Source organism: Salvia hispanica, chromosome 3 (genome assembly GCF_029641045.1).
Source record: "Salvia hispanica isolate PSC_SH4W2 chromosome 3, Shi_PSC_v1, whole genome shotgun sequence".
Taxonomy (NCBI): Eukaryota; Viridiplantae; Streptophyta; class Magnoliopsida; order Lamiales; family Lamiaceae; genus Salvia; species Salvia hispanica.
The window spans coordinates 11,465,260-11,484,797 of NC_142694.1; the positions used below are offsets into that span (position 1 = coordinate 11,465,260).

Here is a 19,538-nt window from a genome sequence, read left to right on the forward strand (position 1 = left end):
TTTGCAAACATAAAAAATAAAAAACAAATATAAAATAGGAGTTAAAATTATAGGACGGGCTATAGGACGTTTAACTGTAGGTGAATGGGTTAAAGGATAGAATACTAATGTGCGAAAAATAGAATTATACGGCGGACTACAGGGCGCCCACTGTGAATGCTCTTGCAATGCAAGTATGCCGTATTATTTTATTAGATACTCTACATATATGTGCTGACAATGTATTATTTAATTTCTTTACATCCCTTAAATCCCTTTACTCCTGTAAATAATTAAATGCAAGGTACTTGGTACTTATATAAACTTTTTTCTAGAGAGAAAGACAAATTCACCAAATTGAGATATGCTCTACTTAATTTATAAAACGACATAAGTAAAATGAATAATCACCGAAAGTAATTTATCCCAAAAGTTGAATTTACTTTTTCGGGACAGTAAACCATAAACCATAAATCATGAACACACATTAATGCATCTTAAATACCGGATGGGTCTTATTTCTATCAGTTATTTGAATAGTAGTATATTGTTACTTTCAAGTATATATTATATCATTAAATATCATATTTAATTTTATTATTTTTAATAAATAATAATCACTTTAATTCTATTGATTTATTTATTCACGTTGTCATATAATTAATTATATAAAAATATAATTTATATTCATTTAACATTTTCCACCACTTTTCTTTAAAATTCATGCCGAGTTTTTTCCACCATTTTTAATTTCTTTAATATTCGCTCCGAGTTTTATAAAATGATAATGCCATTCAATACACATTACCATGTAACAATAGAATATATATTTTACAAACCTTTTCCACCGCTCTTCTTTACCCCCTGTAAGATTCGCGTCGAGTTTTATAAAATGAAAATGTCATTCAATGCAGATTACTACTCGCCTGTAAGATTCGAACCGAGTTTTATAAAATGAAAATGTCATTCAATGCACATTACTACACAACGATGAATTCAAACAAACACTCTAAACACATTAGTACTCCCTCCGAATTCTATTAAAAGTCCCATTTTTTTTTTTATTAAATTTTAAGAAATTGGTTAATTTTATATTAAAAGTGAAATAAAAACTTAGTAAAATTCGATTTGAATCATACTTTTATATATTATTTTAATTATAAAATATTAGAAGAATGAGTAAGTGAAATATAATGTCTACTTGATAAAAATAATAAAAATGAAATAGTAAAACATAATACGGGGTAGTAAAGAAGTTATCATCTGGCTAAACTAAACCACAAAGTCATTCAAAATAATTGTAATGTGATCGATGAGTCATGCCATGCATGCAAGACGAGTGGGCCAGAGTGAGTGGAACCCTGCCACGCCCTAAAAACGGGTCGGGTCGGGTCATGGCCATACCGCTTTGGAGAAATAAAGCACGGTTTTCCTCGGGTCGGGTGGCTTTGGAACTTTGACTGTGAGACGACGACAATACCGAAGCCCGCTGTCGTCTCCTCATCTCCCTCCCTCCCTCTGTTTTTCTACTAATTTCAATACAGATATAGAGATTACTATGCTGCTACAGTTGTTGAAAAACACAACACATTAATAGGCTAGCCTACCTACACCTACATGTATATATATATAGCCATACAGACCCCTTCATTTTACTCTCTCTCTCAAATCTAAGTCAGAAATTTTACTCTCTCTCTTTTTCTTCTTCATCAATGGCGGGTAATAATTCCGGGTTCGGGGAGGACCCGCTAGCTCCCGGGTGCTACTCTCAGCTTCTATTCGGCGATGAGATTTCGGGTCTCGATTCGGATGCTTGCTTCGGCTTTGATGATAATCCGAAAATGCTCTGTTTTGGTGATTATGGAAATGCCAACAAAATGGAGGACAAACCCGGATTCACATGCATCGATCCTTCACCCAAAAATAACAATGTCACAATTATCTATTTCATTTTTATTACTCTGCCAAAAAAATATTCTTTTTCTCTCAATTTTTTTGATGGTGCAGAAGAAGAGAAACGGGTCGGGCACTCGGGGTGCGGGGCAATGTGGCGGAGTCCCGGCTAGTAATGGCAAGAAGGCCAAATCGGAGAAATCTGCCGGCGCCGGCGGCCATGCAAAGGTGAGTTTGAATTTTTGTTTTGTTTCTTTTTTATTGATTTATAGTCCAAATTATAAAATTATGCATCTGTTATTTAATCTAAAAAGTAAAAATTGTGGTGTTAATTTACTGTTTGACTGTTTGACTGTTTGTTTAGGTGGTTAAGAAAGAGAAGCTTGGTGAGAGAATAACGGCGTTGCAGCAGCTCGTGTCTCCGTTTGGAAAGGTCGGTTTGAATTTGGCATCGTCTGAAATCACTGTTTGCCTTTAATTTTTTTACTATGTCATTTCATTTTATTGATTTGATTACTTTACGAGAGTGAATTCAAAGAAGTGAAACAATTCTTAATTATACACGTGATGTGATGTTCTGTCTGGTCTATTGGGAAATACAGTCAAATAACCACATATTTGAAGACTTGAAGTGGTCCCTTCATCCCTTGTTCCCCAATGTTTTTTTTATGAGTATGGAAATTTGTTGGTTGTTAGATTTTACGGGTGCTAGGTATGGGGAGAACAATCAGCGTAGTTGATACGCGAAAGGGGTACGACTATAGTAATTGATGCACCTGAATCATTGAGTAATCAAATTTTAGTAAGTTTTCATCCGAAAACAAATTGCTGATATTGGTGTGTATTTAAGTTGATCTATTTTTTTTTTATCATGTTTTCAATGTGAGATGTGAATATCTCAACAATGGTTCCATAACTACAATTTTGTACATACATATTTAATTTGGATTTCATGTATGGAACTATAGAATTATAATACTAAGCTAATACTAAGCTGGGGATTGTGCAGACGGATACAGCATCAGTGCTTCACGAAGCGTTGGGTTACATAAGATTTTTGCACGATCAGGTGCAGGTCCTCTGTTCTCCGTATCTGCAGCACATGTCACCCTCCTCCTCGGACGCCCCCCATAGTTCTCTATCTGTCGGGGTACGTATGTATCTATGTTCTTATATTCGTGTATGCTATGCATATGTAGTACTAATAGATTGTTTTGATGAAATTTGACAGGATGAAATAGATTGCAAGAGTAGTAAGGATGATCTGAGAAGCAGGGGACTGTGCCTTGTCCCGGTTGATCTGACCTTGCACGTGGCCGACTCCAATGGAGCCGATCTCTGGTCGTCTGCACGCATGGTCAACACTGTTTCATCAAACTAGGCTTCTGTGTTCACAAATATGTAGTTTGTGAAGAAAAGTTTCAGGGTAAAGAAAAAGAAAACAAGTACTACCTACTAGTAAATATTCGATGTAAAGATAAATTTTTGTTTGGAGGTTGGGAATTTTCATGTTTTTTTTGGGCCCCAATTTTTGTTTAATAGCCGAGGCAGGGGGAGCAACATAATGTGAATGGTGCTCTGGTGATATTCAGGCACTTTTTAAAATGAATTCAGGAATTTAGTTTGTTGGTCTATTTTCTAATGCTTTGATTTGATAGTTGTACTATTTTTACTGCCATGTGCCTTCCATAATGTATTTTTTTTGTGTCTTACTTGAATTCTTTTTTAACAAATCCACGTGATCAAATTTTGTAAAATCAAAAACTAGTTGATTAGAAAAAAAAATTGGTTTATTTATGCATTTAATTAAAATATATGGATGCATATATAGTACATGGAAAGTGCATAATACTGTGGTCATATATTTATGATTTGTGTATATTTTTTTTTACTTTTTTGAAACCATAAATGTAGTTAGTGCATATTTTAATTCAAATTTTAAAAATAATATAAAGAAAATTTAAATATAAAACTAAAAAAAATGAGGTTAAAGGCTAATAAGTCTTTTTAACTTATTCACTAACTATATTTATTATTTTAATATATAATTAATACATCAAACTAGTAATGTAACCTTATTTTGGTTGTTTATCATTACTCATTTTTTTTTCTTATGCTATAATTGAAGTATGGAATCTTTTAGGGAATTAAAATTGAAGAAGTCTATTGTTGCGAGGTAGGGGTTGCCGGATGATCTTGAGGGCCGTTGGAGTCAAGTATGACGATTGAGAGTATCAGCCAAAGTTCATAAACCATAACACAAATTTTTTGGTGGTGTTTAATTCTAGAGAATATCAATCAAAGTTCATTGACAATACAAGTTTCAGTTCCTAGTTATCACAATCGATTTAAGTGTCAAATTTAGGTTACAATCACTTTTATTAAAAACATAGACTAATTCTCGATCGAAGTGGATCCCCTACTCCACAATTCCTACTCCATGGAGGGGATCTCCTACTCCACAATTCTACTCCATCTACTCACAACAAAATAAAATAATCTCCGCTCCGTTCTCGACTCACTCGGCTTGCCATCCTTTCTCTTGCGATGCTTTGCAGCAACCACCACCGTGACGGCTCCATCTCTATAGCTACACTACATCGAAAAAATCCTCAACAAAAATGTCTCGCTTATTGTAAAAAGGTAGAAATAGAAACAAAACAAGGAAGGAAGGAATATGCCCACACGTTTAAACTAGAAAGTGTTGTGTTTGCAAAGATAAGGGAGGGATAAAAAATATAAGTACCAATATAATTTAAAATAATTAACCAAGAAAAAATGAGATAATTGAAATAGTTGGTAATTTCAGTACCAACGCTCGACTATATCTTGCTTTGCCAATTTTTTCTACTATGACACAAATCACGACGTCACCGCTTTGCCGCGTCATTTAAATTCTTCCCCTCCAAGTTTCAGTTTCTTATATAAATTCTTCTCGAAAACATTTCTCGATTTTTCACAATTCAAATTTGCACTCGAGTTTTTCCAGTGTCTTTGCGATAGTGATGAGTTCTAATTCGGCTTCCCAATCGAAACGGAGTTTGAAATCGACGTCTTCAAACCCTTCTTCATCCGATGCCAAGAGGAAAAAGACCGCTCAGAAAACCCTCGGCATGGCTTGGGGGGCGAATTCTCGTTCCGCCTTCCGCAAGTCGCCATTCACCGATGTTGGCAGGTTTCTGATTTGTCTACATTAATATAAAATGTTAATTGTCTGTTTGACATCAGATTTCATTTTGTCTGTGTGCGTGGAATCCGTGATTCCTTGTAATTGGTGCTGTGCAGTGCGTGTAACCTTTTTCGAGTGACCTTTCAGTGAAAATCAAGGATGTTCGGAGTGGATTTTGTAATATATTGGTGAATTGAAGCACCCTTTTCAGTTTAATTTTGCAAATCATGATGTTAATTATTGTGAATTGTTTGAGGGGTGCAATTTTGTTAATAACAACTCTTTAGTGCTTCTGTTTTTTGATGGTTATTGCTTAACTGGTCTAGTTACATGGCTGTGAAGAATCAGAAATTACACGAGCAGTTTGCTGCGGCTGCTTCAAGCTCTTCGTGCAGTGGGTCCAGTTCGGGGAATATATTTTCTGGGGTCTCAATTTTTGTTGATGGATATACTGTTCCCTCAAGTCAGGTTATTTTGAAGCCTGATGCTTGTTGGCCATTGTTTTTTTACTTCGAAGATGCATTATTTGTTATACGTATTCTTCGTCAGTGACTTCTCAGAATAGCATATACTGTTTCTAGTATTGTTTTTCATCATCAATAGGTTCTCTTTCTTCCTTTAATTCCTTTTGAATTGGAAGAAACAATTGTCTGTTACTGCGACACAGTGTTTCAAGTAATCTTAAGACGAATTTCATTTTCCAGGAGCTCCGAGGATATATGTTGAAGTATGGAGGTCGCTTTGAAAATTATTTTTCAAGGCATCGGGTCACACACATAATTTGCAGCAATCTCCCTGACAGTAAAATCAAGAATTTGAGGTTCAGTACCTCAGTCTGTACAGAGCATCATGCCGACTAACTTACTGTTTTTCTTTTTGCTTGGTTAAAGATTGTTTTTCATTGATGTAGGGCTTTCAGCGGTGGGCTTCCAATTGTTAAACCTGCGTGGCTGCTGGAATCTGTTGCTGCTAATAAACTTCTTAGTTGTAAGTGTCACTGGTATATGTCAGGTTCATACTTGTTATAACGCGGTATGAAAAGGAGGTTTTGGTTCAATGCACTATTTCCCCCCCACCCAACCCCCTTCCCATTTTAAAACACATCGGAGAAGTACTTAGAAGCTTCACTGTACAACATAGTTGGTTAAACTTATGGATCTATATTATATACGTTTTAGTTTAAGCACTTCCATTTATTCAGTTACTATTTTTTTATAGCACCACTAAAATTGAGTTTTTGTTTGAAATTAAATATGGATTATGTTCTATTTTGTGTTTTGTGGTTATTCTTTATTTTAAATAAAATAATTTGTCATTAATGGCCCAGAAATAATCTAGTACTACTATATAGTATTGATTTCAATTAATCTTCATTTTCACAAGGCCAAATGATTTCCACTATCTCAGGACTACTTTTTGGTGGTCTTAAAGATATAACATGGTACCTGTTGGCTGTCATGTCACTTGGATGTTTTGTTTTGCCAGGGACTCCTTATCAACTTGATCAACTTGCTGCTGAAAATTGTAACCAAGCAAAGTTGTCTGCCTTCTTCTCTCTCCAATACAACGAAGCACCAAAGATTGCAAATATTTCTGTTGATGATTGTGATAATCAATTATTTATTAAGAAGGATGAAGGTTGTGCCTCTTTAGAACAAGCAGAAAGCTGCAACGAAGAAGAGATTGACCCTGTGCAACTTAAGACTGATAGCGTGATGCCTGAAGGGCCATCATGTAGTGTAGAAAGTTCATGTGAAGTAAAAGGTCTTGAACAGAGTGACTGTTCACCTTCAGATATGAAAATTTCTGATTTAGAGTACAAGTCTAGTCCATGCAAGGCTTCTGTTTCTCATTGCAGCAATAGCCTTGATAATTTTAACTCTTGTGAAGCTTCAAGTTCAAGAAACTGTTTGCCCACTAATCAACTCCACTCAACAATCTCAGATCCCAATTTTGTGGAAAATTATTTTAAGGTGAAAATTATGCCATTTTTGGTTATAATTTCTTTGGCTGCTTGCTTTTTATATAAAGACCTTTAAATAATTAGCAAAATTGACATGTTGAAAAAATTGAGTTTTCATCTTTTGTAGTTTGAGGTTGTGAGCATAGTGCCCCAGAAATGATGTTATCCAATAACCAAATCTTTGCAGTTGCAATATGTAACATGCTCTGGAATTTACAATTTTGTATAAAATGGAGATGCAAACGAAATTAGTCATATTATGCTTTCGTTTCTCCTTTAATTTCAGTTTTAATCCGAAATCTCATTATGTATGTAAGTGTGTGCTTCAGGTTAATATGTTTAGATAGATTTTATATGAAATAGATTGTTTTGTTGAATATGTGGGATTCGAGATGAAAGCACCCATTTGGATCAACCTAAACTATTGCACAACATGTTATTCCTTGTGAACATGGCTTCATGAGCAGTCCCCTGGCAGCCTAACTATTTAATTGTTGGAATGCATAGGGGAACTCTGGTAGTACATGTTGTGTAGATCCTTTTTGTTCTTATCCAGTTAATGGTTAAGTTTGCTCATATTATTCTCTATTCTTTTCCAACTAACATCTACGTATCTTTTAGGAATATTGCATGTTAAATGTCCCTCATAAATATACGAGCACTCCTCTTATTTGCTGATATTACTTCAGACTGAATGTGTTTTCTTCTGGTTTATATGTATTATAATCCAGATAACCATTTTTTACTGCTTGCTGATGTTTAGAAAATTTTGATCTTTAAATATTCTGGCCTTCTGGTGCGGAATTCTAAGTTACAACGACATGATCAGACATATATGGTATTCTAAAAAATTTTACACCTTTCAGAGTTCCAGGCTGCATTTTATTGGTACTTGGAGACACCGATATCGTAAGAAATTTCCTAGCTTGTCTAATGGGATTACATCCGGAGTTTCTAATCTCTACAATGCGGGTTCCAGTCTGAAAACTGGTGTACCGAATGAGAAGAAAGTTGTGATACACATCGACATGGTAAGCACATTAGCAGCTTCTAAGACTAAATTATGACGTCTTCTCCCTTTATGTCTTTCTAATCGATTTGGTTAATTCATGCCCTTTTGTCCAGCCAAATTTGTATCTTACTGTCTTATGTATTTAGTTGGGTATTACTTATTTATGTTTGTCCTAATTTTACTTTCGGTTATTTGAATGGCCTGTTTTCAGGACTGCTTCTTTGTTTCAGTAGTCATCAGGAACCATCCTGAATTACAGGGGAAACCTGTTGCAGTCTGTCATTCAGATAATCCCCGTGGCACAGCTGAAATTTCATCAGCCAATTATCCCGCCCGAGAATATGGTAGGGCTGTCCTCTGTAAATCACACTTCTTCATTGTTTTCCATACGCACTCTTGCTAATTCCATGCATTCTTCCAGGAGTGAGGGCAGGAATGTTTGTCAAAGATGCTAAGATTAGGTGCCCTCAGCTTGCAATTGTTCCATATGACTTCAAAGCTTATGAGATGGTATCTACTCAAGCGAAGGCTCATAGCAGATATAATCATTTTCCTATATGTTAAATGATGGTCACATGTCGCTTCTTCAATACGATTCTTTCATTTTCAGGTTGCAGATCAGTTTTATGACATTCTTCACAATCACTGCAACAAAGTGCAGGTCTGCCCTCGTCAATGCAGTTGAAATGCTATTTCTATGGCCCTGTTATTCTTTAAACTGTTGTTTCAATGGCAGGCTGTGAGCTGTGACGAAGCATTCTTAGATGTATCTGACTCAAAAGTGGGGGACTATGAGATTTTAGCCTCGATAATCAGAAAGGAGATTCTTGACACCACAGGATGCACTGCTAGTGCAGGAATTGCAGAAAATATGCTTATGGCTCGCCTTGCCACAAGAACTGCAAAACCTGATGGGCAGTTCCATATTCCTCCTGGAAAGGTACAGGTCTAACATAAGTTGTTTCAGTATGTTCGGCCCTTCTAGGTTTCTTTTCTTCACTAAGTTGTTGTTCTCGTCTTATAAAGAGCATCTGCTCAAGAGGGTTCATAGTTTTTGGCATCAAATCGGAGAACTTCCAAGATTCATACTCTTAGTTTATCCTTATTACCTAACCATGTCTCAGTCCAGGTGGATGATTATTTATACACACTTCCTGTTAAGGCACTTCCTGGTATTGGACATGTTTTGGAAGAAAAACTGAAGAATAAGCAAATTAGAACATGTGGCCAATTGCGTCCAATTGCCAAGGTTATCTTTACAGTAATTGAACTGAGTTTTTTTCATTTGGCATTGTTTGTTATGGCACTTTCTTTTTGTACACATCCTTTTCAGACTGACCATAAGGGAAAATATTCAGAGTGGCTTTTCTTTGACTAATTCTGATGCACTTCGTACTACTCTGACCAACTCTGCCTTATGTTTATCCAGATATTTCTCGTGGTCATTCCAGTCCTCTTGATTTTCCACTTTTTAACATGTCCAGGAGTCCCTTCAAAAGGATTTTGGAATGAAAACTGGAGAGATGCTGTGGAACTATAGTAGGGGAATAGACAGCCGACTGGTTGGATTGATTCAGGTGAGTTTCTCTTCGAGTCTGAAATACAAGGTGGTCTACGCTTTATATTCTATGGATCTTTGTTTTTCAGCGGATTAATATTTGTCCAACTTTTTATCATGTGTATGCTTGGTGTAGTTGATGATATCTACAGCCTTCACTGCTGGATAGACATGGTTCTGGAGTCTATCACAAACATGTTCTATTGGACCCTGTAAAGTGTGTAACACAGGCTTAGTTAGGCCAACCTGCATGAGCGAACTTTATACAGAACACATGCATTGTTAGCATTTACTTGCCTCTTGGCTACATGACAACTAGTTGAAACAAGATGCACTTGACTTCAAAGGCCTACACTAATTTATTGCATTTTTTAGAATTGGCTATTGGCTTCATAACTGTTGCATATACTGCATATAGGTAGGGTCCAACTGAAGTATAAAGTTTACATCCACGTAATTCCTGTGATCATGTGGGTGCCCATTAATAGTCTTCTTTTCTACACTGCCTGTAGGTAGATATTGTCAATATCATATTTTAGTTTTATACTCCTACATACTCCCTCCGTCCCACAAAAGATGTCACATTTCCTTTTCTGGAAAAAGTTTTCTCTCACATTAATATAAAAATTATATTTTCTCTCTCCATTTAACACACAAAACAAAACCTCCTAAAATCACGTGCCGTCCCACAAGTGTGACATCTTTTGTGGGACGGAGGAAGTATCTTATTTTATGTTTTTTTTGGCTGCAGGAAAGCAAGTCTGTTGGTGCAGACGTAAACTGGGGTGTCAGATTCAATAATGCAAACGATGTTAGTCATCCATCATATTACGATTCTTCTGTACTTGAAATAATTTTGTAACTGTTGTTTTCTGGATTCAGGTTCAGCATTTTCTAACAAGTCTATGCAAGGAGGTAGCACTTCGATTGCAGGGATGCGGAGTGCAAGGACGAACTTTTACACTCAAGGTTGTGTCTCATTTCCTCAAGTAAAACAGTATACTTATATTCGAATGCAACTGTTATAGAATGTGTCGCCCATTAGTTGATATCATAAATGCTTAAACAACTTTTCAACCTTTATTCTAGTTAAAGAAGAAGAAAAGTGATGCAGGAGAGCCAGTAAAGTACATGGGCCATGGGGACTGCGAGAATCTGAGCCATGCTATAACGGTACCAACTTTGCTCATCTGATGTTCTTAAGGGAAATCAGCTTAATGTTTCTTATATATTTAAGGGTTCCTATGCAGATACCAATGGCCACAGATGATGTTGGCGTGCTTCAGAGGTTGGCAACTCAGCTTTTTGGGCATTTCCACATAGGTAGTGTAGTCAAGCTTATTAATAATCTTGACGGGCCACAATTGTTTTTCATAGTGCTTGCTTACGTACAAACTATAATTTACTATGTAAAGAATGGTGTTTTCAGTTGATTTGTTTGGATGGATCATTTTTGAAAGACTGGTATTAATTATTGCTATAATACTACAATTTACTTCTTTTAACTTTTTTTTATCTCTACTTGTGATGCCCTGCCATGATGTATATTAATACGTACACTTGATGTGTTCTTAACCCTAGACAAAATACTTGCTCTGACTATTTATCATTCTGTACATTTCCCAAATGAGAGAATCAGTTTAAAAATTTTCTGGTAATTTGCTGTTTCTTAATACTGTTATTGTTGTTATCATCATCCAGACTTGTGATGTGATTCTCTGTTTTTCCCTTCAGTCTCCTTGGGATAAATAAGTAAGAATGCTTACGGAATTGTTATTAGAACTTATGCATTAGCACACAGTAGAGTAGTTGGTTTCCAAAGATTATGGGTACACAAGGGCATCATTTCCCTGATAAGCTGTGTTTTGGAAGAGAGAAATTACATAGAACTAGTATATATGACTCTTGAGCAATATCAGTAATATTTTTGGACACCATGGCACAATATATAATATACTCCCCAAAAGAATATGCACTTTGGGATCGGCACGGGTTTTAATACAAATTGGTAAAGAGAGGCAGAGAGAAAAAGTAATTAAAGTATTGTTAGTGGAGAATGGGTTCCACCTCATTAGAGATAAAAAGTTTTCGTAATTAGAAAGTGCATATTCTTGTGGGCCGGACTAAAAAGGAAAGAGTGCATATTCTTGTGGGATGGAGGAAGTAACAAGTATCTACTTGTCTATTTCAAATTCTAGTCTACTGAAAGTTATCTTTGTTCTTACAAATAACATGCCTATGTCAATGCCAGATGTTGGTGATATTCGAGGTGTGGGCTTACAGGTCTCAAAACTTGAAGGAGCCGGTGATAGCAAACGTGGTATGATGGAATCAATTTCTTTGGGGATTTATGATCATTTGTGAAGAAGGCCAAATTGTTTTCGCTAGACTGGATACTATTGCATTTGCATAAATAGATTTGTTCTTTCTTCTTTCCTTGAAGGTAACAAACGAAATTCCATTCTTTCCTGGGTTTCCTCTACATCAGCAAAGGAGCAGAACCAGAACCCAATAAGCGATCTTCCAAAATGTGGTGAGTCAGGTAGAATTAGGGCTGGGGAAAAATATCGAAAAAATGATATATCGCTCGTATCGTATTGAAAAATATCGAAAAATTATCGAATTTTCGATATATCGTAATTTTCGATATATCGTAATTTTCGATATGATACGATATCGTATCGTAGGTTTTCGATACGATAACGATATGAATTTCCTTATATCGCGATATATCGTTTTATATCGAAAATACGATATATATCGAAAATTTTCGATATATCGATATTTTCGATATATATCGATATTTTATTTTCGATATATATCGAAATTTTCGATATATGTCGATATTTAACGATATATCGAATTTCAGTACGATATATCGAAATATCGATACGATAACGATATGAAATTTTTTTATATCGAAAGTTCGATATATCGAAATTCGATATATCGAAACTTTCGACACGAAAACGATATGAAATTCTTTCATATCGATATTTTCGATACGATACACGATACAATGTTTTCGATACGATATATCGTATCGACCCACCCCTAGGTAGAATAAATACGTTGTTTAAAGTTTCTCCAAAGTATATTTGTCTGTAAATTTAATCTGCTTGAACATTTGTTTTTCCTTTCTATTCTATGATCTTATGTGCTATAAAGTAGAAATATGTTGTGTTTAGAGTTTTTACACTCCAAATCGTTAAATTGTCATCTCCATCGAAAATTGAATTCCATCTGCTGTTCTAGCTTGGCAGTTTTGTTCACTTTCTCTTCAATCCTTATTGGTTTATTGGTTCAAATTTGTACTCATTTGCAACAATCGAATGAATGAAATTTCTAATCTGTAATACATTGCAGAGTGCCAGAGTTAGTAGTCCTTTGTACAGTTGTACTGCTGAGTTAGTATCAGTCATAAGTTGTTATGAATAACAGGGATGTTATCTTTCTCATTTGTGGTTGTAAAGCAATTCAAGTTTGGATATTCTCTCATGCATAATGAAATAGGTTTGCCGTATATTCACACATTTGATGGATCTTTCTCTGATTTAGATGCTTGGAGGCCAACCGATGGTGTGTTCCGTCAGCCAGGCTCCAGCATGAAAGGATCCTCTATTGAAACGCAAGCTGGCTTGTCCAGCTCTGAAACTGGCATTCACAATTCCACAGGCATTCCTCCTCTTCAAGATCTAGACGTGGCTGTTATAGAGTCTTTACCCCCTGAAGTGGTTTCGGAAATTAATGAAATGTATGGAGGAAAGTTATTAGGTTTCATTTCTGCATGTAAAAACAAAATTATCGATACAAACATCCATGGTGCCTCAACAAAAAGTTGCGAAGGTAACATGATGGTTTTAACTTGAATTTTAAACTGCTGGATGGATATATAGTCAAGTATGGTTGCGACAAAAATTGCTTTTCTTATCATTACTTGTAAATGTTGCCTGTAATTCAGGTGTAACAGTTGAGGATATGGGATCTGTCTCAGAGGCACATCTTTTGGAATCAAATATCGTTACTACTGATAAGGTGCGAACAACAATCTTACTTTTCATGTTGGATGGATAATGACAATTCTTCTGGGGACTTTGCTTCCTGTTGCTACTTCTAAGAAAATTTCATTTTAGCTACAAAAACTTTTTTCCTATAATGTTTTGTTTTTACTTGGTATATTTGTTTTCCTTTTTTGTTAAGATTTTAAGAGACATAGTAATGCGTGTTTCTAAGGTAATGGGATGTGACAAGGAAGAAGTTCCTGATTTTGCTGCACCTGCTACTTTCTCTCGGAAAGATATCATGCCCTCATCTCTAAGTCAAGTAGATTCCTCAGTGTTCCAAGAATTGCCTGAGGAATTTAGAAAAGATATTATTGAGCATCTTGGCCATCACCAACGAGCAGAATTTGTCAAAGGAGCCATCAATGACGTGTCTGATAAACAGACTGAAGTTGAAGCCTCTGACTTAAGTGGCCTTTGGGTCGGAAATCCTCCGAAATGGGTTAAGAAGTTCCAAATAAGCAACTGTGGCTTGTTAACTATTTTTGCTGAAATATATCTGTCTGGATCTGGTGGCTGTCTGTCTTCTCTACTGCAGTGTTTGATGTCTAGGATATTTGTACTTACTGGAGTCAGCAGTGACGGATTTGGTAGTGCCGTTGGTTGGTTGCATGAGCTTTTCAAGCAATATATAGATCTCAAAATTACAACAGATGTTGAGGAGATCTATGTATGTATATGCCTATTGAGAAGGTATGTTTATTTATCTAAATTCTCCTTGTTACTATGCTATCTATGATTATAAATATATCTTTTATTCATCTATTACTTTGTCAAGATTTTCTGCAATTAGTGCTGTTAATTCATCAAAATTGTTTTCTAGCTTTCTTTATTAACTACAAGCATTATCCATCATTTTAAGCCATCTTATTATGAGTTCAAAGGGAATCTAATTGATCACATTATCAGAAGGGTTGAGTTGTTTCCTTGAATATGGTCCGAGGGCAGAGATAGAATTCTTTAATTTCCTATATATTATGATTCGGAGAAGCTGAAGAAGATTTTATTGTAGTACTATATGTTAAGGTTGTTTTTGGAGGAATAACATTGAAAATATGCAGTACTATTATCTAGTTCTCCAAGAATTGTCATGTCAATGTTGCCATTTTGACATTGTGAGTTGCTTTGTTTGATTTGCAGTTATATGCATAGGATGTTGCATGTTGAAAATATGTGAAAGAATTATGAGGTTAATCAGATTAACAGTGGGATTCGTAATCACAGTCTATAATTTATGAAAATGATCATGCCTCTACCTGTCTTCACATCTGCACTTGTTTGGTTTTTCTCAGTTCCTGTATTGTTTATCATCAAAGATACATGACTGAGACAGTTGGTGTTTGAAGCCCGTATTAGAATTCTATGTGATATAGACTGATATCTTGGCTTCTGTTCTTGCAACAATGAAAATGTGAAGTTACCTATTGCCCTCTAGTTTCTCCCTGATCTTTGAATTTATGTCTTCTAACATGTTGCTCTTTTCTAATCAATGGTGGTATCATATTATGTCCTTGTCTTAATTTGTTATTGAATTCATTTTTTCTTCTGTCAGGTTGACTGGGAGGTTTGAGTTTCTCTTACAAGTCTACAATGCTATAATACCTCACTTGCAGGTTCTTACTTTACTCTCCTTTATTATGTTTTCCCATCTCCGAACACACACATTTAGCGCCCTTTTCCTGTAAACAGAGTCGCCGTGGTTTATCTTTAAACTCTATCATAACCCTTTTTTCCTTCATTTTTTCTGGGAGGGGAATAATTGTTTCTGCTCCTTTTGAGTTTTGTCTTTTTCTTTATGATGACTTGTTGACTCATATTTTTCAGGCATCCATGGGTGAACACTATGGGGGCACCCTTTGCATTCCTTTACTGTAGAAATTGTTTGTGCAGACCTCATTGTCATGACAGCTAATCTGTCCTTACACTTGAATCTGGTTATGATGGAAAATGCTATGGGTAAGCCATTAGTTCACTAGTTATTATTTGTTATTTGTATATATCCATTCAGATGTAAAGTATGACGTTGGGGTGTTTGAATATTGTTTTGTTGAGTGCGTGGGATTTGAGGGGAAGAAACCCATCAGAATCAGAGATTGTCACTAGATATGTTTGCGACCCACATTATTATCAAGCATACTTGACTCGTATAGTTTCTCTAGTATGATTATCCTATCGACCCAAACGATTACACATCATATTCTGCTCTCTGAACATGGCTTCGTGACCTGTCCCACCCAGGTCTAGCCTAACTATTTCATTGTTGGAATGTATGAAGGGAACTAAATAGTTGAGTTTTGCTCATGTTGTTCTATATTCTTTTCTAGCTAACACCTACTCCGTGTTTTAGCCTCTTCGGTAATATTGCATGTTTTACCACCTAAATAAATATAAGAGTGATGCTCTTATTTGCTGATATTACTTCCATAATGTGAATGTTTTTCTTCTGGTTAATGTATAACCAGATGACCATTTTGTACCCTGCTTGTTTCTGTTTATCGGTGTAATTGTTTTTTATATTTAGAAACCATGGCTCCTTCATCAGGCTTGGTGATAAATTAAATATCAAATTCATGCTTCGCCTTTTTGTTCTTTTATTTTGTCATTTAGCAAATGAGGAGGAAGAAGATTTTATGAGTTGATCTTGCTGTTTAGTTTGATCGAGTATTAGATAGGATACTAATGTCATTGTTTTATGACTATGAATGGGAAAAGGTATGTTGACTCTTTAACCAGAAAGGGAGGGCCTGTTCCTAATAGAAGAAAAACCAAGTCAATTGAGATAAGGATATGTATAGTTGAAAGTGACAACACGGTAATTCCTTTCTATAGTCAAATGAATATTAAGTATTAGTGTACCATCATCATTTATTTATAGTTGAAACACCAAGATTTTGTAGAGATATACAAGTGGCGGAATTCTTATCTTTGTGGTGTTAGGCGGAATGAAATTACAGAAGACTTGGTCTCATCTTCTAGTCTTGAATCATTACTTTAAAGATAAGTATTTAAATAATGTAGACGTATTTGACTGTATATGTTTTGTGTCCACTATATATAGCCCTAGTGTTTTGACACTCATACCACACCACAAAGAAGAATAACAGCAATGGCTAACTTTGTGTTGATATTGTCTTGCTTGGCATTCTTATCAGCAATGCAAGGGAATGAGGCTGTCCAGTACACTGCCACGAACAATGCAGCAACAACGGCAGGTGGTGCTCGGTTTGTCAGGGATATTGGGACCCAGTATACCTTACAAGCCATGGATGCCTCCACTACCTTCATCTGGAGGACCTTCCAGCAGAACTCCGCTGCTGATCGGAAAAATGTGCTGAAAGTGAGCTTATTTATCGATGACATGGACGGGGTGGCGTATGCCAGCAACGACCAGATTCATGTCAGCGCCAGGTACGTGTAGTTTTCTACGCATGGAAGGAAATTTGTCTTGTTTCTATTTGTGATGAACTGGTGTTGGCGCAGATACATTAATGGGTATGGGGGCAATGTGAAAAATGAGTTCACTGGCGTTCTGTACCATGAAATGACCCATGTGTGGCAGTGGAATGGCAACGGGCAGGCGCCGGGTGGTCTGATAGAAGGAATAGCCGATTTTGTGAGGCTGAAAGCTGGTTATGCCCCGAGCCACTGGGTGAAGGCTGGGCAAGGTGACCGATGGGATCAAGGCTACGACGTGACTGCTAGGTTTCTCGACTACTGCAATGGACTCAAGAATGGGTTTGTGGCTCAACTCAACAAGAAGATGAGAGGTGGATACAGCAACAATTACTTTGTGGACTTGCTGGGGAAGACTGTGGATCAGCTCTGGAAAGACTACAAAGCAAAGTATGCAACTTGAGTTTATGCAACTTTTTGTGGCAACAAATTATGGTTATGGCTTGAGTTTGTATTTCCTGTTTGAACAATTAAAAACTAGATGCATACATAAAACATACAAAAAATGTGGACTTCGACATGATGCGATGTGTGTTGTGACCTGCTGTAATGGTCTATTTTAGAATAATAATGATAAATACGAATATGATATTCGAAAAAAAAATTATTTTCATACATTATGAAATACAAATCTTTCGTCTTTACTCTTTCCGTCCGTCATTAGGAATCTCATTTCTTGGTGGCACAGGTTTTAATAAATACTCCGAATTAAGAAAAGTGGGTGGAAAAAATTTAGTGGAATATAAGCCTCACTTGTATATATTACTACTAGTATGAAATGTGAATGAAATGAATTGGTGGATTGTGATACCTTATTATCATTTATAGTAGAAGTGAATCGAGACTTCTATTTATGGAGGGACTAAACGGGACTACTTTTCACGGACAAAGGGAGTATAACTGAAATATACTTCCATATATTTCAATTTATTCATGAGGGTTCGAGTTTTCTGAATTAGTCGTGACCCACGAAAATAAGATTAACTATATGAATAATGGGCCTCTAATGGGCTGGTCTTGGGCCTGGTAAGAGCACTCCCAATGGTCCGGCTAAAAACTCCCTTATTTCTCCCTAACTCCTGCCACATCAGCGCCACATCAGCACCAAAATTTATCCCCAGTTTTTAGCCAACTTTTAGCCAACTGCTCCAATGGTTTCTCCCTTATTTCTCCCTTATTTCTCCCTAACTCAACATTTCATTTTTACATCATTACTAATTTAATTGTTTTATTTTTGTATATAATAAAGCTAGCTAATTTATAAGACAAGACAAATAATAGTAATAAAGTTCGTTGTATTAAACACGAGTAAAATATTACAACGACGAAAAAAAAAATTCAAAGTAAAAAAATTCAAGGGCGGTGGGCGCGGTTTCTATTTGCCCACAATTCTTCGATCATATCGTGTTGTAGTGCTCGATGGGCCTCCTTTTGGTGTATGTCCATGAACGCCTTGAACCGTTCATGTTCGTTGTACGGTACACCCCGGCGGGCGGACTCGGACTCGGTTGAGACACCGTGACTCGATGATGCATCACTGGTGTCGTTGGTGACGTTGAGGACGCCTTCGTGTTCATCCTCGATGATCATGTTATGCATGATGATGCACGCATACATGATGTCGGCAATATCCCCCTGGTAGTAAAAGCGCGTCGGGCCCTTTACCAGTGCAAATCGTGCTTGGAGCACCCCAAACGCCCTCTCCACATCCTTGCGCGCAGACTCTTGCGCTCGGGCAAAATACTTTCTACTATCTCCGATTGGGCATCTGATCGTCTTCAAAAACACGGGCCATTGCGGATAGATGCCGTCAGCCAGGTAGTACCCCATGTTATGCACATTGCCATTGGCCGTGAATTCGATGGAGGGGCCTAACCCGTTGATCCGCTCGTTGAAAAGGGGCGACGAATTGAGAACATTTAGGTCGTTGTTCGACCCGGCTATACCAAAATAAGCATGCCAAATCCAAAGCCGTTGGTCGGCAACGGCTTCAAGAATGATGGTGGGATGCGTACCTTTGTAGCCGGTAGTGAACTGGCCTCGCCACGCGGTTGGGCAGTTCTTCCACTGCCAGTGCATACAGTCGATGCTGCCGAGCATCCCCGGAAATCCGTGGGTCCTCCAGTGCCAATCCAGCAGAAACTGGCAGTCAGCTGCGTCCGGCGAGCGAAGGTAGTGCCCCCCAAATATCTCTCGCACGCCCTGACAAAAATTCTTCAGGCACTCGTTGCCAGTCGTCTCGCCGCATTGCAGATACTCATCGAACATGTCGGCGGACCCTCCATATGCCAATTGTCGGATGGCAACAGTGCATTTCTGCAGGGGCGATAGACCGAACTTCCCTGTGGCGTCTCGCTGGAGCTGGAACTCGGGGTAACGCGCGGACAACGCATTAACAATGCGCAGGAAGAAGGAGCGGCGCATTCTGAATCGGCGACGAAATACATCTG

General features: G+C 37.0%; 3 protein-coding genes across 4 annotated transcripts; all 3 read left to right on the forward strand.

The window, feature by feature from the left end:
• Positions 1 to 1,453: 1,453 nt before the first annotated feature.
• LOC125213384 (transcription factor bHLH113-like) lies at positions 1,454 to 3,506 on the forward strand. The gene is made up of 5 exons (XM_048113899.2): positions 1,454 to 1,910; positions 1,987 to 2,100; positions 2,237 to 2,305; positions 2,882 to 3,022; positions 3,104 to 3,506. The coding sequence occupies exons 1-5, from the start codon at positions 1,692 to 1,694 to the stop codon at positions 3,251 to 3,253; spliced, it is 693 nt and encodes a 230-aa protein (XP_047969856.1). The 5' UTR covers positions 1,454 to 1,691; the 3' UTR covers positions 3,254 to 3,506.
• Positions 3,507 to 4,707: 1,201 nt separating this feature from the next.
• Positions 4,708 to 15,591, forward strand: REV1 (DNA-directed DNA polymerase). Its single transcript, XM_089068083.1, has 23 exons — positions 4,708 to 5,047; positions 5,368 to 5,509; positions 5,746 to 5,861; positions 5,952 to 6,028; positions 6,527 to 7,014; positions 7,871 to 8,035; positions 8,228 to 8,360; positions 8,438 to 8,526; positions 8,627 to 8,677; positions 8,753 to 8,956; positions 9,146 to 9,265; positions 9,501 to 9,593; positions 10,326 to 10,385; positions 10,457 to 10,543; positions 10,664 to 10,747; positions 10,825 to 10,897; positions 11,826 to 11,894; positions 12,018 to 12,107; positions 13,133 to 13,420; positions 13,536 to 13,609; positions 13,808 to 14,328; positions 15,188 to 15,248; positions 15,460 to 15,591. Exons 1-23 carry the CDS (start codon positions 4,878 to 4,880, stop codon positions 15,508 to 15,510), a joined length of 3,306 nt encoding a protein of 1,101 aa, XP_088924209.1. The 5' UTR covers positions 4,708 to 4,877; the 3' UTR covers positions 15,511 to 15,591.
• Positions 15,460 to 17,732, forward strand: LOC125213386 (uncharacterized). Of its 2 annotated transcripts, XM_048113900.2 has the most exons (3): positions 15,460 to 15,591; positions 16,788 to 17,043; positions 17,116 to 17,732. In XM_048113900.2, the coding sequence occupies exons 1-3, from the start codon at positions 15,537 to 15,539 to the stop codon at positions 17,489 to 17,491; spliced, it is 687 nt and encodes a 228-aa protein (XP_047969857.1). In that variant the 5' UTR covers positions 15,460 to 15,536; the 3' UTR covers positions 17,492 to 17,732. The 2 variants fall into 2 exon arrangements, with proteins under 2 accessions (XP_047969857.1, XP_088924210.1); XM_089068084.1 differs by lacking the exon at positions 15,460 to 15,591 and having other exon boundaries at positions 16,600 to 17,043.
• The last annotated feature ends 1,806 nt before the right edge of the window (positions 17,733 to 19,538 follow it).

Excerpts from the sequence above, each read along its gene's own strand:
- REV1 (XM_089068083.1), top strand. The coding sequence starts at position 4,878 with ATGAGTTCTAATTCGGCTTCCCAATCGAAACGGAGTTTGAAATCGACG. Across the intron at positions 8,527-8,626 it reads ACTTCAAAGCTTATGAGATG|GTTGCAGATCAGTTTTATGA; the intron begins GTATCTACTCAA and ends TTTCATTTTCAG. Across the intron at positions 8,957-9,145 it reads TCCATATTCCTCCTGGAAAG|GTGGATGATTATTTATACAC; the intron begins GTACAGGTCTAA and ends GTCTCAGTCCAG.
- LOC125213386 (XM_048113900.2), top strand. The coding sequence starts at position 15,537 with ATGACAGCTAATCTGTCCTTACACTTGAATCTGGTTATGATGGAAAAT. Across the intron at positions 15,592-16,787 it reads TATGATGGAAAATGCTATGG|CAATGCAAGGGAATGAGGCT; the intron begins GTAAGCCATTAG and ends CATTCTTATCAG. Across the intron at positions 17,044-17,115 it reads CAGATTCATGTCAGCGCCAG|ATACATTAATGGGTATGGGG; the intron begins GTACGTGTAGTT and ends GTGTTGGCGCAG.
- LOC125213384 (XM_048113899.2), top strand. The coding sequence starts at position 1,692 with ATGGCGGGTAATAATTCCGGGTTCGGGGAGGACCCGCTAGCTCCCGGG. Across the intron at positions 2,101-2,236 it reads GCGCCGGCGGCCATGCAAAG|GTGGTTAAGAAAGAGAAGCT; the intron begins GTGAGTTTGAAT and ends CTGTTTGTTTAG. Across the intron at positions 2,306-2,881 it reads TCGTGTCTCCGTTTGGAAAG|ACGGATACAGCATCAGTGCT; the intron begins GTCGGTTTGAAT and ends GGGATTGTGCAG.